This window comes from Phyllostomus discolor, chromosome 6 (genome assembly GCF_004126475.2).
Source record: "Phyllostomus discolor isolate MPI-MPIP mPhyDis1 chromosome 6, mPhyDis1.pri.v3, whole genome shotgun sequence".
Classification (NCBI taxonomy): Eukaryota; Metazoa; Chordata; class Mammalia; order Chiroptera; family Phyllostomidae; genus Phyllostomus; species Phyllostomus discolor.
In genome coordinates, this window is record NC_040908.2 from 21,745,463 (window position 1) to 21,763,955 (window position 18,493).

Below are 18,493 nucleotides of genomic sequence, written 5' to 3' on the forward strand. Positions count from 1 at the left end.
AAAATCTCTAAATATATTTGTATGAATAAAACCTCATTTTAAAAACTCTCATGTTCACATGTTTGCTAATGCAAGGCCTGGTCCTGTGGTTTGCAGAGACAAAACAGTCCTTGTCTTCCAGGAACTTACAATGTAATAGGAAAAATGGAAATAACACAAATTTACACAACATGATAAGGGAACTGCCAAAAATGAAAAAATAAAGTTCTGGAAGATAGAACAAAAAACTTTAACTGGGAAGGTGGAATACCACTTATAACAGTGATACTGAGTAGAATCATAAAAAAAAAGAAGCAGGATTTCCAAGGGCAGAAAGTGAAAGTGAAGGTAAAGGTCATGGTTGAGAAAATACAAGGTAACTGGGAGAAGGTGAGTGGAACTTTTGCGACTTAAGAATAAGTAAAAGGGTAAAAATGCACACAGAAGCCCCACGAAGGCCATCCTAATAGAAAAACTTGGAGCCAACAGAGCTAGATTTAAGCTTTGCCACATACTAACTATAGCACTTCAGATAAGCTGCTTATCCTCTCTATGGTCAGTTTCTTGTCTACAAATTGAGATAACAAGACAATGGCTATATAAGGTCCTTGTAAAAATTAAATACATGATAGCTATAAAACACTAAGCACTGTGATCAATTAATACTAGTTGTTCATACTATTACCTATATCCAAGGTGAGGGACAATGGTCCCAGAACAGGTAAGAACATGATCAAATCTGTACTTCAAAACAGATATAGCTGACAGCACTGGTGTAGCAGGAACTGAAACCGGAAGAGACCAGAGCAAGCTCCTGAGGAAGGCTAAAGCTATTGGTCAGGAAAGAGGTATCATGATCTGATTTATACAGTATGAAAGTAGCAAGACAACAAGGAATGCTTTTCCTTAGAAACTCTTTGGTAAATTACATAATCAGTATACAGCGGTCCTTGAATAATGCCATTTCATTATGATGATGAGATGCTGTAATTTAAACTCATGAGATGAGGAATTTAACTCTGGTTTATAATTTATGCATATATTCAAATATATAATTGGTAACAATTGGTTTCATTATATATTGTTTCATTTAAAGATGATGAACCTATCAAGTGATGATTTACTATATTTAGTTTTATTCTCCTAGGACAGTAGTTCTCAAATGGGGCAATTTTGTCCCCCAGAAGATATGTGGCAATGTCTTTTTTTTTTTAAATGTGGCAATGTCTTGAGACACTTTTGATTATTACATCTTGAGGTACTGGCATCCAATGGATACAAGCCAAAGATGCTGTTAACGGGCCTACAATGCACAGGAAAGCCCAAAGAACGAAGAACTGTCTCACCGAAAATGTTGATAGTGCTCCAGCTGAGAAACACTGCTCTCGAAAATAAGGAATGAGAGTAGAGAGAGACTGGAAAATGTGGAAGGAAGTTGACAAACTTCTGAAAACTAGACGTGCCCATTTTTCCTCTCCTAGCCTACCTCAGCCTTGATTAAAAGAAGAAAGAGGAAATGAAAGAAACAGCAAGAACTATCAGGGTAGAAGCAAAATGGGCCTTTAATCTGGCCTCTTTCCAAATTCCCCAGGCTTTTCTGGATTTGCTTTTCACGGACTGTGCCAATGATTACTCTTGACTGTGCAAAATGAAGTCTTTTCCCAGTCCACATGGAAACCTAATGGAATTTTATCATAAAGTTATCAAATTCCCACCTCTTATGAGTTCTTGTTGCACACTTCAGACTCTTTCTTTGCATTAAAGATGGCTTCAAGAATAAAAAAACAGATCATATCTTTCGATAACCATATTAGAAGTTACTTTTTATGTTATTCATTCACACTTGTTATAAGTAAGAAGTTGCAATACTTGCAAATATAACTCCTTCGGGTAACATTATATGTTGAAAGTTCTTTATGTAAACAGTTTAAAGTTCCTGTCAGTAAAATGTCAATGAGGTAGGAAGTTTTAAAGTTTTAATTCTATGTGGTCAAATACAATTTTTACTTGTTAATAAAGTAGCTTCAGAATCTAACATTATCTGAACAAATAATTTATCACTATACACCTTTTAAAAAGGAGCATGAGTTTTATTCTAAGTATGAATAAATGGGAAACCTTCAAGAATTTTAATGTACATTTAGTTTACTTGAAAACAAAATCTAATTAAAGTATAACGAGTAAATGTACTAATCTTAATTAGAAGATAAACCCCCCTCCCCACACACACACACGCAGGCATGCATGCATACCCATAACCACCACCCAGGTCAAGATTCTCAGCATTATAGGTTTCTTTATATTCAAATAATTTTAGAAGTTGAATATGCAAATCATTTTTAAATTTGATGCCAAATAAATCTTCGCAGTACATCTTTCTAATAACCAGATCATAGTAAGTAAGCTCCATGAGGGCAAGGGCCTTTTCTTTTCATGTTCCCTACTGAATGACTCCATTAGCACCTAGAACTTAGTATTTCACAGGCACTTACTAAAAACAGCTGTTGGCTAGTTTTTTCTTTTACTGGCTCTAGGGAGAAAGGAAGGGGGTGAGAAAGAGAGGGAGAGAATCATCAATGAGGGAGAGAATCATCAATGTGAAAGAGAAACATTGACTGGTTGCCTCCTGCACACACCCCAAATGGGGACCAAACCCACAACTCAGGCATGTGCCCTGACTGGGAATTGAACCTGCAAACTTTCAGCATGTGGGATAATGCCCAACCAACCGAGCCACACTGGTTAGGGCTAAAGTTGTTAGATAATGAGCAAAATTAACTAATTTAACACTAACTTACTTCCCAGGAACAAATATAATATTAATTAACATCATTTTTAGGAAAGAATTTAAAGAATAACTTCAATGATTCTGTTCTAAATACTAACCGAAGGCATAGAGTATAGATGAGTCAATGAGAAAATTACTCTACATGGACTCTGAATGTATTATGAACTTCCATCATTAATCTCCAACCCAGAATTTCTGGAGATGATATACCAGGAGCGCTTCATCTAACACTTGCTATCTCTCTTTGACACAAACCAGAGCAATCTTGTTTCATTTTCCTCACTCCTTGTTTTTATTAGTTCTGATTACCTTAAATTCAAACTCTCCTGGAATTTTCTATTCTAGCCAAGGTCTTTACCTGAATATCCAGCAGAATTGAAAACGAAAACAAAAAACAAAAACAAAAAACACTCTTCCAGTCTGAGCCTCCAGATTATTTACGATTGCCTGCCACGTGTTTGCCAAAACAAAAAGTGCTAGGGTGAAGAGTAGGTTGTCACCCAGCCTTGCAACCCAGCTGTAGTAGAAAGAACAAGACAGAAGAAAAAAAAAACAAAACAACCCACCCATAATGACAACTGGTTTCTAGAAACAAAGAAACAGCTGGGGTTTTTGCTCTTGTTGAAAGGACCTGAAAATTACACCCACCCATGTCTGCAGAGACAAAGACAATGTATTTGGGTCAAAGAATAGACCAAAACTACTCCTGAATAAGGATACATAAGCAAAGAGTCTTCAGGTCTAGTGTCATGGAAATGGTGAAAACTAGAACAAATGTTTTAACTTAGCTAAAAACACAGAGTCAACTTTAGTTAGAATCATTTCATTTGCAGTAAACACCATATAGCTTAAATGAATTGCTATCTGGCAATTTCCTTTCTCACCCTAATTACATGTACTGTGTTCATACAGTAGCAGCAGCATCACAGTGGTATTTTCTAAGCCTTTTCACAATATGAAAGCAAAGAGGGTGGGAACTAATGTTCATTGAGCATAGCTATTATGCACTGGAATATATGTAAGGGCACCAGATATAGGTGATCTCATTTAATTTTCTCAAAATTTCTAAAACAATCTCAGTTCTCAAATAAAATGAACAGTTGAGTTCTACTTTTTCAACACTTTGTCATATGCCAAATACTAAAATCAAAAGGTAAGAGTAAAGCAATTGTCAGCATGTTGGAAGAATGCTATAGATGCTTTGTTATTTACTAGATGTCAGGAATCTACAGACCAATGGTCTTTCCAGATTAAAAGAGAATTAAAAACCTAACTATTACTATTTTGCAGCATTAATTATGTGCCAGATGCTGTAATGCAAGGGCTTTGCATTTAATCTCCATAGTTTTTCAAATTGAGACAGACATCATGATTATACAATGAGAATTAAAAGTCTTGATCGGACTTGAGAGTTCCAGCCAAGATGGAGGCAGAAACCCTTCACTTCCTCACACAACCAAAAGGAGGATAACAACCAATCTAAAATCAATAAACAACCAGAAGCACCAGAAAAATCAAACTGCATGGAACTCCAACAACTAAGGAATTGAAGAAAAAGTCAATCAGAAACAACCAGACCCATCAGGTGCAGGGCTGTGCCGGAAGGGCTGACTTCAGGAGAAACAGAGTTGATACAGCAGTTGCTACATTGGGAGGAACTCCCAGTTCACCCAAGAGCCTGAGGGAAAGTGCACTAGGGACAAGCAGAGCAGCTACAACTGTTCCCTCTCTGGCCCCTCCCACATAGGGGCAAACTGCTGCGCAGCAAAGAGGGTGCCTTGCCTGGGTTAAGACCTCAGGCTCCGCCCCCTTACAAAACTTATCAGCGCATAGAGACAAAGAAATGTGGCCCAAATAAAGAACAGAGCATAACCTCAGAAAAAGAACTAAACAATGAGGACATAGCCAACCTATCTGATGGATTGGTTTAAAGCCCTGGTATCAAAAATGCTCACAGATCTGATTGAGCTTGGTTGAAAAATGAAAAAACAAATGGAGATACCTAAAATGAAATAAAGCAAATATTCAGGGAACCACAGTGACAGAAGAAAACCAGGACTCAAAGCAACAATTTGGAACAAAGGAAAAAATAAATATCCAATGGGAACAAAATGAAGAAACAAAAATCTGAAAAGTGAAGAGTCTTACAAATCTCTGGGGCAACATGAAATGCTCCATATCCAAATAGAAGGATGCCAGAAGGATAAGAACAGCAGGAAGAATTGAAAAACTTATTTGAACAAATAATGAAGGAAAACTTCCCCAATGTGGTGAAGAAATAGACTTCCAGGAAGCCCAGAGAGTCTCAAAGAAGTGGGGCCCAAAGAGGAACACACCAAGGCACATCATCCAGTTACCCAAGATTAAGACAAAGAGAAAATCCTAAAAGAAACAGGGGAAGAGAGACAGTTACCTACAAAGGAGTTCCCATTAGACTATAAGCTGATTTCTCAAAAGAAACCTTGTAGGCAAGAAGGGACTGGAAAGAAGTATTTGAAGTCATAAAAGGCAAGGACCTACATCCAAGAATACTCTATCCAGCAAAGCTTTCATTTAGAATGGAAGGGCAGATAAGTGCTTCCCAGATAAGGTCAAGTTAAAGGAGTTCATGATCACCAAGTCATTATTGTATGAAATGTTAAAGGGACTTATCTAAGAAAAAGATAAACATATGAACAGTAAAATGACAACAAACTCACAACTATCAACAAATGAACCTAAAGAAAACAAAAACTAAGCAAACAACCAGAACAGGAACAGAATCAGAGAAATGGACATCACATGGAGGGAGTTGAGTGGGGAGGGGGAAGGAAGGAATGGGGAGAAAAGGTACAGGGAAGAAGAAGCATAATTGGTAGGCATAAAATAGATGGGGAGAGATAAAAATGGTATATAGGAAAACAGAGGACTCAAAGAACTTATATGTACAACCCATGGACATGAACTAAGGGCGGGGGGATGCTGAAGGGTTGGGAGGTCAGGGAGGAGGGAGAAAAATTGGGAAAACTGTAACAGCATAACAATTATAGCATAACAATTAACAACAATAAAAATACTTTTAAAAAAGTCAAGTAACTTGAAAAGGGTCTATATCACAAAACAAGAAAATGGCACAATCATACCACGACCTGGGTCTGTCTGATTTGAAAACACTGCTACTTTTTTGGGGGGGATGGGGGGGAAGGATTATTCCTTTTCTTTCCAAACATAACCAATTGCAAAAAACTAAGCCCTGGCTGGCGTAGCTCAGTGGATTGAGTGCGGGCTGGGAACCAAAGTGTCCAGGTTCAATTCCCAGCCAGGGTACATTCCTGGGTTGCAGGCCGGAAACCCCCAGCAACCGCACATTGATGTGTCTGTCTGTCTGTCTGGTCTGTCTCTCCCCCTCCCTCCCTCCCTCCCTGCCCTCTCTAAGAAAAATAAATAAAATCTTAAAAAAAACCATAACCAATTGCGAAAATAGTACAAATTTAAAACACCAGTGTAATTTTGACATTGGGAATCCACGCACAAATAATCACTGAAAAAAAAGGCAGGGCTTTGGCCTATTCCCTTAGTTCTGATTTGCTCATTGTAATATGACTCTCTGGTATTAGCCTCCCAGGAGAGATCTGATCAGCCAGTTTCTGCCTGCTCAGTGGTAGCTCTCTCTACCTGCTGCTCAGATCCGTCTACTTTCTTGGTTCTCCTGATTGCCAGTCCCACTAGTTCTTGGCTTTTATCAGTATAAAAAGCACTCCCTTCAGCTTTAAACTCCTAGAAGGCAGAGATCCTGTTTGTTGCTAAGTTTGTCTTGTAAACCAACATGAAAATATAGGAATCTAATAATATATATAGATTAAAATTTTACATCCTTGTTTAACTATATCCATATTTATAATGGAAACTATATGCTATTCTTTTCTAAAGAGTTTTTTAAAAGATTTTATTTATTTATTTTTCAAAAAGGGAGGAAGAAAGAGGAGGGAAATGTCAATGTGTGGTTGCCTCTTGTGCACCCCCAACTGGGGACCTCACCCACAACCCAGGCATGTGCCCTAGCTGGGAATCAAACTGGCGACCCTCTGATTCACAGGCCAGCACTCAATCCACTGAGCCACCCCAGCCAGGGCCTATGTGCTATTCTTAAAACAAACACACCCAAGCTATACAAAAAATCCTATTTTAAAGCTCTCAAGCTTTCCAGAAGATAATTAATATTCACTAATTCAATAAGATCCTGCAATAGTATTAACGGAAGTTTTCAATTTCTCCAAACTTCAGAAATTCTTTTTCTGTATCAGTTAATCTGGGGATTTTTCAACTTCAGCATAACTGACATTTTGGGCCAGGTAATTTTTTAAAAATTTATTGATTTTAGAGAGAGCGGAAGACAGAGAGAGAGAGAGAGAAACAGAGACAGACAGACATTGCTCTGCTATTCCACCCATCCCTGCATTCACTGGCTGTCTCCTATACATGCCCTGACTGGGGACCTGCAAGCTTGGTGTGTCTGGATGATGTCCCGACCAACCAATGACACAGCCAGCTGGGGCTGCGCCAGGTAATTCTTTGCTGTGGAAGGCTCTCCTGTGCATGGTAGCAGCATCCCTGAGTTCCTGTCCTCTCTACCCACTAGACACCAGTAGCACTCATTCCCTCGCCTCCCAGTTATCTGTAAGGGTCAAAATAACCCCAGTGGAGAACTGCTGGTTTAATTTAATCTTATGCATTAAAATTAGATACTAGGTTTATAATGTTTGCCAATAAAATAGTCCAAAGTCTTAAGGAAAAATAAGGAAGAAAGAAACCCTGCCATTTGGCACAGCATGGATAGAGCTTAAGGATATCATCCTAAGTCAGGCAGAGAGTGAATAACTGAGAATTTCAGAGTCTTCTAGAAGAACCTGGCCTTTTGCACAATCACTGAAAGAGCTCTACAAATTAAATGCAAGTATCCTCTCTTTTTTAAAGTTCGCCTAATGCCACTTCACTTTTATGAAAGACCAACATTAGTACCTGTTTCCATTAACTGAAAGATACCAGAAGAAGATTTCCCGTTTACGAAAAAAAGTGAAAAGTGAAAATAGCATTTGGTGGTTGTTTTGCAGCAAGATGTTAAAGAGGCAGAACAGATTGGCACCAGGCTCCCTCTACACTCAGCACTGTGGCATGAAGCTACCACAGCTTTGAACTGTGTCTCTGCTGTATCTAGATTTATTTCATGCATTTGTTACCAAAATGTGTGCCCAAGGCCTCAGAGAACTCCTAAGGGTGTTATTCTTAGTGTAAAGCTGGACATAATTTAGCATTTCAGTTTCAGTGAGTGAAATAAAGACACTACACATGTGCTGAATTTCAGGTCTGGAATGCTCGAATATTTTTCTACAGAAATTAATGGTAAATGCTTCTTTATTTTACACTATTCAAATATGAAAGGTTTCATAGGAACACTCTACTTTTAGATAGTGGAGAAACCTGTATTTAACAATCTACACTGCTAGTGGGAATCGGTTGGGCACAACTAACAATACTAGTGTTTATCTGCTCATTTTTTTTTTTTGCCGTTCTGACTATACATCATTTCATCAATGAAAGTAATTACCACTATCAATTATTTGCAGTATCAAGTATCACATTTTTAGCAGTTAAAAGCAGGTAAAATGTGTCCTTTAACAAATTCTTTTCGAGTGTAAGGCATTTGGGGATACAAAGATGAGTAAGATATCACCAATCTCAACGTAACCTAAATATTGGGAGTGTTTCAAATCTTCCACACACACACACACAAAAAGGAAGCTAAATTCTAGGCTTAAGCTAACAACAACAACAACAACAAAAGAAACTCCACCTACTCCACCCTCAGGATGTGTCATGAAAATTGGACTGAATTCAAAGAGTGACCACTTCTGGTCACATTCAAGTTTTAAGCAAAGCTCAGCTATAAACAATCTGTTGGTTTCAGAGATATACAACTACCATATGATCTAGAAATTCCACTTCTTGGTGTTTATCCAGAAGGAAAAGAAGTCATTATCTTGAATAAATATCTGAACCCCCGTGTTCATTGTGGCATTATTTACAATAGCCAAGACATGGAAACAACCTAAGTGTACACTGATGGAGAAAACCCATAAACAGTAGAATATTATTCAGCCATTAAAAATAAGGAAATCCTCCCATTTGGAACAACCCAGATGGATCTTATGGACATCATGCTAAGTGAAACAAGTCAGGCAAAGACAAATATTGATCTTACTTATATATGGAATCTACAAAAACCAAATTCACAGAAACAGAGAAGACTGGTGGTTACCAGAGGTGGAGGGTAGCGGGTGGGGGAAATACATGAAGGTGGTCAGAGGTACAAACTTTCAGTTATAAGATCAATAAGCTCTGGCAATGTTTGTAATGTACAGAAAGGGGACTATAGTAACAAAAGAAAGCAACAATATAAAATAGATGGAATCTACCTTTGGCATCACCACTAGTAGGTTACAAATACATTTTAAAATATCTAAAGTACGATTAAAATAAAATTACAGTTTGGGCAGAAGAGATCCGTTCATTTCTTTTCTGTCCTGTTAGTGTCTCTTTAGAAAGACAGAGTTGGGAAAGACCCACTTGACCAGCAATGATTCCATTTTAAGAGTCTCAGCAAACACTAGGGTCCCAATGTATATCCTTGTGCCCAATCTTTATGTGAAAAACATTCCTTTGACCCTTTTAAAAATTTCTAGCACATAGGAACTCTATCTTATTAGATAAATTTTGATACAAACCAGTCCTATTATCTCCCCCAGGAAAACTTTACTTTCTGGATTTTCTATCTTGGTTAACAGTGTCACCAGCCATCCAGACTTCCTGTCTCTCACCCTTTGCTCTTTTCTTATATTCAACAGGATACCAAGTTTTACCAATGGTCTTCTCCCAATCCCCTTCAAATATATCCCTTTCCAACTGCTTCAGTTCAGGTCTTTATTATACTGGCTTCCTATCTAATCTCCCAACTTTATCTCACACTTAGTTGTCATATTTTAGTTTTCCAAAACACAGGTCTGATCATGCCACTTTGCTGTACAAGGACCTTAGTTAAATCTGTACTCTCAGAGGAACGAAAGTGCGGACCTTTTCATTGGGAAGATGGAGACAGTGTGATACAGCAAAATGAGTGTACAGGTTTTTGACCCAAAACAGACCTGTGTTTGAATTCTGAGTTTTAGTAACTAATTTAAATGTCTCTGGAATTCAGTCCTACTTTGTTTACTTAACAGAGACTGTATCCTCTACAAACTTTCAACTCACTGTGGTCCTTCCCTTGGATAAGGAGCATCAATATCTCCTGAGGGCATAACAGAAATACAGACCCATCCCAGACCTACTGGTTCAAAATCTGTATCTTAGTAGAATCACAAAATAATTGGCATGGAGATTAAAGTTTAAGATGCACCACAAATGATTGTGAGTATTGTATGTTACCAATCATAACTTCCTATTTCCCTCTTCCATTTCTTTGCTTATCCTGATTCTTTTGTTAGGAATGTATTCTTCACTCCCAAATTATTGAAACCATGCTCAATTTTAAGTGTCAGGTTAAAGGCTACTTTCTGTATGAAACCTTCTACACCTTATCAACCCAAGAAGAGCACTTTTTACTTTAACTTCCCTTCCAACTTTTCATGTTTTATAAATTGGTGAATAGGTTTCCCTCACTAGACTAGAAGCTTTTTGAGGGAAGGGACAATGTCTGGTTAATCTTTCTATTACCTAAAATTTAACCAGTGTCCTATCTTTAGAAGGTTAGGATAAATGTATTTAATGACTAAAAATAGATCTGGAAAAGCTAGTATGCCCATGAGAGTCTTGGGAATTAACCTGGAGCTGTACATATGTAGGTAAAAGAAGCAGATGTCTTATGAGCAAGTGTCCAAGACAAGAGAAAGATATTTGTGACATGTTTTTTCTATCTTCCCAATGAGTTAGGGATCCATGAAACCTCTCTATAAAACTCCAGGATCTGAGCTGATTCACTTAAGATTTCTTTCCCATTAAGACTTAGAGCAGGTCACTCCTTGAAACTCCATTCTCCTTTATCTGTCTCTAGCAGTGATAACCAAATTCAGGTTAAATGGCTCAGAATTTCACAGCTGGAAACACACTAGAAATCATCTCAATCATTTGCCAGATCTGGAAGCTATGATCCAGGGAAGTGAAATCACGTGTCCAAAGTTAAATCAGCATGGCCCTGTAGGTTTGGTGTCCCACAGAGCAAAGCGCTGCAATTTTGATTCCTGGTCAGGGCACATGCCTGGATTGTGGGCCAGGTCCCCAGTTGGGGGTGCACAACAGGCAACCGATAGATGTTTCTCTCCCTCTTTCTACATCCCTTCCCCTCTCTCTAAAAATAAGTAAATTTTTTCAAAAGTTAGTTGTAAAAAACAAAAGTTAAACAGTAAATAAATGATAGAGCTGACCTAGTTCTAAGCTCCATACTCTTTTGTACTTAAACAAGTTAGCATTCTAGCACATGTCAAAAGGAATATGTAAAATACTTACATTATATGTATGTTACACATTTTTTTTCCAAACACATCCCCATGTCACTACAATATTGGTTCAAATTCAGTTCACTATGATATTCATTTTATTTGGTACCCATAACCAATGGTTCTATTTTAATGTGTATAAAGTTTACCCTGAATTATCTTTTTTGAGCTATATCCTGTTTATTTCATTGGTATCACTCTAATTTTTCATGGATTGTGATTTTAATCTAGTTTCCCAAGGGTTTAGCCCATCTGACCTACTTCTCACATCTCCATTAATGATGAAGTAACATTAATTCTAAAGTAATCCTGTAGAAAATCAGCAAACCTCTGTATAAATATAAGAAGTAAATGATTTAAAACTGAAGAACACAGGCTCTACCAAAACACTGGTTATGAGTTTCTATGAGCTCAAATAAAAAGGAAACATTTAAGTTAAAATCTTACCTTTGAAGTAAAAAGTATAACCTAGTTGCAAAAATATGTTAACAACCTCTGTAACATTTAATGAAAGGGAATTAAAAGCAAAAATAGTTAAAGACAGTTAAGTAGATGGTTTTACACATCTATGAAAGGAAACACTGGAAACAAATAGACTACACTGAAATAGAAAAGTCCAGGTAAAAACAGGTCATCTTCACCGACTACGTAACATTTTTTTGGACTGTTAATTACTTCTATATCAGAAGATAATGACAAACCATATAAGGCATAAGAAATTGAAACAAAAATAGTAAGATGAGGAGCCTGATCTAAATCTATTAACCTCACTGATATGATTTTTAAAACAAAGTATTATTATGAATGATAAAATGACAATACATTATCTATCAATAACTGAATATAAAAATCAAAATAAACAAGCAGGATAGAAATAGACTCATAGACACAGAGAACATTTTGAAGGTTGCCAGATGGGAGGAGAAATGGGGGAGGTATGAAAAAGGTGAATGGATTTAGAAATACAAATAGCTAGTTACAGAATAGTCATGGGGATATAAAGTACAGCACAGGGAATGTAGTCAATAATATTCTAATAACTATGTATGGTATCAGATGGGTATGAGATTTATGGGGATGATCAGTTAGTAAGTTATATAATGTCTAATCACTGGTGTGTACACCTGAAACTAATACATGGTCTGGTACAAATAATACCCCCTCTTATTACAGAATATCTTTTTACAAAATCATAAGTATGTAATTCTGTAACATGACAATATCACACTCAAGCACACCATACGACATTTTAGGTGAAATGTTCAAATTAAAACCATAAATTACACCCATATTACACCCTACCAACCACACTCAAGCAGGCATTACTTTTGCCAGACCCTGTATAATACTGTATGTCAACTGTAACTGAAAAATAAAAAATAATAAAATAATAAAGTACACTAATTCCTTTGAAACAAATTTGAAACATATGCTTGGTCCATTAGAAATAAAATGGAACCGTTTCACACTACCCATATGCTTACAGTTTCATAATAAAATAGAGAAATAACCAACAGTCCGTCAAATTGAGGTTATTAAAGGCACTTATCTGAGGTTCCTTAAAACAGAGTATGCTATAAGGCAGAGGGTGGGTGACTGGGAAACAAAACCACCCCCAATTTTCAAAACTTCATGTATTCTGTCACATATTCAAACTTAATTACTCCGTTTTTGAGAGAGAAAAAATATGATTCACTCACATGAAATGGCAGTGTAGAAGAAATCAGGATCTAAAAGGAAGGAAAAGTACAAAAAAGAAAAAGAGAAAGAAAGGAGGGCAGAACACAGGGCACCTAGGAAGACCAAGGGATGGACCCAGAACTGAGGTGCTGCCGCGTCCCAGCCTCTTGGTAAGCTACCTTGATACCTTGGTGCTACCTCCTGCTTTCTCTGAAATCAGATGAGATTTCTTAAATTCTCTTGACTTTATGCTGATTTTTCTACCCTTAAGAGGACAATTAAATAAGAAGTATTTTAAAGTTGGGAGACAGGCTCCAGTTGTTAGATTATGAAACTTCAGACTTTATAGACGCAAAGTCTATCAGGACTCTTCTAACAATGCTCAGAATTAGGGTCCTCATATAAACAAGTAATTCATCCATATGTGTTAACCCACCATTGCATGTATAATTCATAAAAAACCTTAGAAACAGCATTAATTAGAAAAAACTACGGACATAAACAGCACGCACAGTACCTTCTGATAAACAATGGAGCACACAAGATCCTTGACAGCAGATAAAGAGAGTTCCTGAGCTTCGATGGTAACACTCTCTCGTGTAAGGCCAATCTGCAGTAGAAATGAAACTGTATGCACTGAACCTCTGGAGTTGGTGAGCGAAGGTGCACTGAAGCTTCCATTAGAGAGTCGGGCGGAGAGTCCTGTCTTAGGACTTGAACTTGAAGGAGTTGGAAGCACAGCAGGTAGAGTTGCAGGTAATACAGACTTCTGGGCTGATGGAGGGGAATTATTTGCAGACATCTGCCTTTCTTTAATCTTTTAAAATAGTTGTCAATTCTTTTTCAATGGTTATGGAGAGGCTTTTAAAATCTCAGCAGGAAAAGAATGACTGTACTTTTAGATTTAATTGAAAACTTATTTCCTCTTTTAAGCTACTCATGCTGATGACTGCAAGATCTACAACTGTGAAATGAATTCACAAAAGGTCCTACTTCCTTTATTATCAGTCCCATCAAAAAAGAGTCTTGGCTTTAGGACCACAACCAGGGATTTGGAAAGGATATAACATCATTGAATTATCCTCATCAGAAAAGAGTTGACATTGCTTACTTTCTAAACTTCTTCATCTGTTTCCTTTTAAGTTTTATTCTTGTCTCTCTCTTTTAATTTCAGAAAATACATACTGAATAAAAGTTGTTTTTCTGTCAGGATGAAATCCTCCCAGTTAAAAAAAAAATAGGTGTTTAGGATTAATCTATTCAGTTCTTATCCTTTGGTTCACTGATTTGATGAGGTACTTTCTCAAATGTCCACACCTTAAATCACCTTCTCAAATGTCCTCATTTTCATTTTTAAGGTGGGTAAATATTTCCATTATGAAGTACAAAGCTTTTTAAAATAGTACAGGCATATTTCATTTGATGAATGGGTCCATCGAGAAAAGCTGATTGTTTCTGAGATGTAGTCAGCCTGAAAAAAAATTTTAAAAAACTTTTAATATTTTATACTCCTTTGACATTATTTTAAAAATGCAAGAATCCCTATAATTTTTTAAATGATAATCTTTGGTTATGTGTTTATAATTCACCAATATATCCTAATTGGTAGCCACTTTTTTTTTTTTGGTCTAGTTATCAGAGCCTTTTTTTTTTTTAACTGTACATGTAACTTCAGGGAGAGCAGCCTGCTCAAAAATACTAATACCCCAGCATTCCTCACTAGTACTTAAAATTGGAAGATCACACACTTTTATTGCACAATACTTGTACATTGTTTATTTCACAACACACAACTGCGTTATAAAGGGGAAAACAGAGAAAAACAGAAGGGACAAAAAAGAAAAGTAAAACTGACACTCTCATAGAAATAAAATATACCACTCAGCCATATAAAAGATAGATAATACTGTCCTAACAGAGAGAAATTAGGAGTATTTTTTAATATTAAAAGTCTAATTCTGCCAAAATATAATTCCTGACTTGCTTTGTTGACAGATTTCTTTCAGAAGTCTAGGGAAGCTGGTGGGGATACACTATACAGTTATATGGCCAACAGGAAATGTGAAAAACATACTTATGTCAGGAGCTTAGCAAAAAGTGATCTCATAATAAGACTTCAAAAAGTAAAAAAAAAAAAAAAAAAAAAAAAAGAACACTAGGCACCATTACATCTGTATAACACTTTTATAAAAGGACAGTTCAAAACATAAAAAGGATAACCCCACCCCCTGGATGGCTAAGTAAAACAGCTCACAACAGATGGACCTTTTTAAATTCCAGCTACGTACCTGTAAACAATTCCAAAGATAAAAATGAGTGAAGCATCCAGTGTGGTTACAGAATGACTCTCTGGAGAGTAATTACTGGGGCTAAATTAATTAGGATGAACATAACAGAACAGCAAAAACATACAGATACAATATCAGGAATGAGAAGAAAAACTAAGGCTTGGGGGGAAAATGCCTAAAGATAACAAAAGCTTTTATAGCTACATTCAAATTAATGATTATTATCCCACCTTATATTGTAGAGCACTTAAACATTTGCAATGTTTCACGTACTTTATCTCACAATATCTTTGGAATCTGACAGGGCAAACATCATTTTTGCAGGTGAGAAAACTGAAGCACAAGGAGATAAAACAACTTGTGCACCATGGCTATTAAGAGGTGGGGAGGGCACTCAGACCCAAATTTCATAAAACCTACTATTTCTCAAAGAGAACAAGGAACTGAGAGAATCACTGCTCAGAGAGGATGTCGTTAAGGTTGAGAGAGCATGTAGAGAGCGCAGAATTGCTCAACTTGTATTTTGTTTATCTTTTCTCAGTTTTTCAACTACAGTTATAGAAGAGCATTGAGAACTGAAACCCAAGCCTGGTGAGTAAGAGAGACTAAAACAACTTTATATGGGTGTAAATCTCCAGGTCCAGATGCAATCCATCCCATACTGCTAAAGCAATAAACACGTGTAATCACAAAGCTGACTGCTAGAACCATCGAGAAATAGCTCAGAAAGAGAGAAATAATCATGGCCTGGAGATGGGCCAGAGCTGCTTCAAGTCTTGTGGGCTGGGGAAGTGGAGAAGCAGATTTCAGAAGTTACAGACATATAAATTTAATATTAATCCTTAGTCAAATCTGAGAATAGATTATATATGGAGTGGTTTTTGAAAACCTAGGGAAGAATGTAATGATTACTAGATATCAAATGAATGAAACAGAATAATGTCAAATCAACTGCATTTCTATCTTGAAAAAGAATGTTTACTAGATTTCTTAGATGAAGGAAATAATAATAATAGCTCACAGTTACTGAGCTCTATCTGCCAGACACTGCTCTAAGCACTTGACATGTATTACCTCCTTCAATCCTCACAACAGCCTATCTTATGGTTGAGAAAACAGAGGTTTAGAGATTACTCACCCAAGATCACACAACTGGCAAAGCAAGAAAAAAGTGTATTCTGACCACAACAGTACTCAAGATGGTTTTCCATGTGACTTTTGTACATATGTTGCTTGAGTGTGAGTTGCATAAGTTTGCTGCTCTATATTAACTTAGATGAAAGAAGTTTTTAGAGAGTGCCTTGGAAGTCTGTCCTTGGCCCTATACTGTTTTATATTATTTATAAGATAAAGATGGAAGACATGCTTATAAAATCCTCAGATTCTACAATCTGGGAGAAATAAACTCAAATTAAAGTGAAATGTAACAAGGATGAGTGTAAAGCTTTGCATTTAGTTTCAAAAAGTTAAATGTGCTGGGGTGGAGGTGGAAGAAATAATAAGGGGGATAAATGGTAATGAAAAAATACAATAAAAATAAAATATTAGAAAAGTTAAATGGGCAGCATAGAAATGGAGAACTGCTGACTTAGAATAAGAGGAGTATAACAGGAGCTGCTAATATAATGGGTCACTAAAAGAACTACTGCTGGCCTAAACCCCCAGGATACCAAGAACACACCGGCACAGATGTGCATACTGGTCGCCGGTCAGCCTACTTTACCACTGTATTCAGTCCACATTTTCTAGAGCTTTACTGATTTTTAATTTAAAAAGATTTTTTTATTCTCACTCAAGGACATTTTTTCATTGCTTTTCAAGAGAGAGGGAGGGAGAGGAAGGGAGAGGAAGGGAGAGAAAGAGAGAAACATCGATGTGAGAGAGAAACATTGACTGGTTGCCTCCACATGCACCCAGACCAGGGCTCCAACCGGCAACCTAAGTATGTGCCCTGACGGGGACTGAATCCGCCACCTTTGGTTTCCAGGATGACACTCCAGCCAACTGAACCACACTGACCAGGACAAAGCTATACTGATTTTTTAAAATAAGATAATGATGAAAACAATGTCACGTGACAAAATATGCTTAACAAAATCAAACAGAATAATGGACTTCAAATATCTGAAAAAGTGGTAAGTTTTATTCAGCGTCACTGCAGAGGGCAGAAGTAAAATGAAGACAACAGCAGTACTTAACTTACCTCACAGGTTGTTGTGAGGACTGAGCTGTGGCGCGTAAATACCTACATAACAGCACCTGGCTCACAGTAAGTACTCAGTAAGTTCCGGCAATTTTCATAGTGTTTAGATGAAGGAATTAACAATTATGCTATTTTATGCTAAATAATGAAATCAAGATATGATACTTCATTAGACTTTTGCAACAACCCTAAGAGATTTAATTCTATTTTACAGAAAAGGAATCAGAGTTTCAGAGAAGTTGCTGCTTGCCCCAGACTACATAGCTAGTAAGACATGGAACTACAATTCAAACAAAAGTTTCCCTGACTCCAAAACCTACCGGTGTGTTCTTTCTACTACTTCATCCCACCTCCAACAACCTAACAATAGAACAGGTTTTTTTGTGAGGTAATGACCTCCTTAACATACCTGATTTGATAGTTTCAAAAAGCTGAACTGTCACTAAAATAGTAGTAAAATATCTACGCATGCTAAGTACTATAAAATACAAGATAATGCTGTTTAATAATAATAATAATGTATTTTTGATAGATGTCTTCCCACTAAATTTCCATCTTATTGTATCTATTAAAATTAGCCAAATAATAGTAACTGTCTAGTAATACAATTTATTAAGTTATCAGGATTACTGATAACTATTAATAAACTATGTAAATGTTATACTTTTGAACAAAAAATATTTTTAAAAGTTTCAGCATGAACACAAATAGAATAAATTAAATGAGCTGGCATATTAGTTTCTGCCCACTCAGCCCATCTGGTTTTTCCTCTCCCTGTTTTGTTTTATGGAACTCTGATTTGCTCTGTAAGATACAACAAGATGTAGGGTACAAAGTATTGAAACTAAATATGAAAAAAATCTAAAAGCTCTAATATATTTTGTCTTTACGCCCTAATTAGAAAAGTGGGACAACAGTACACATCTAATTTATAAATTATACATCAACTAGGTATAGGTTTCTAACATCTATGAACTGGTATTTCCAATATGCTTATTTGGAACATACTGAGTATTTTTGGGGGGAGTTT

The 18,493-nt window shown here is 36.6% G+C and overlaps 1 protein-coding gene across 1 annotated transcript in view; it reads right to left on the bottom strand.

Annotated features, from left to right (window-relative positions):
- The window catches only part of PRKD3 (protein kinase D3), a 64,059-nt gene that overhangs the window by 41,827 nt on the left and 3,739 nt on the right, over positions 1-18,493 (bottom strand). The window contains exon 2 of the mRNA XM_028515253.2: positions 13,490-14,443. Coding sequence (XP_028371054.1) covers positions 13,490-13,774 — 285 coding nt within the window. The 5' untranslated portion in view covers positions 13,775-14,443. The remainder of the gene's footprint in view (positions 1-13,489; positions 14,444-18,493) is intronic.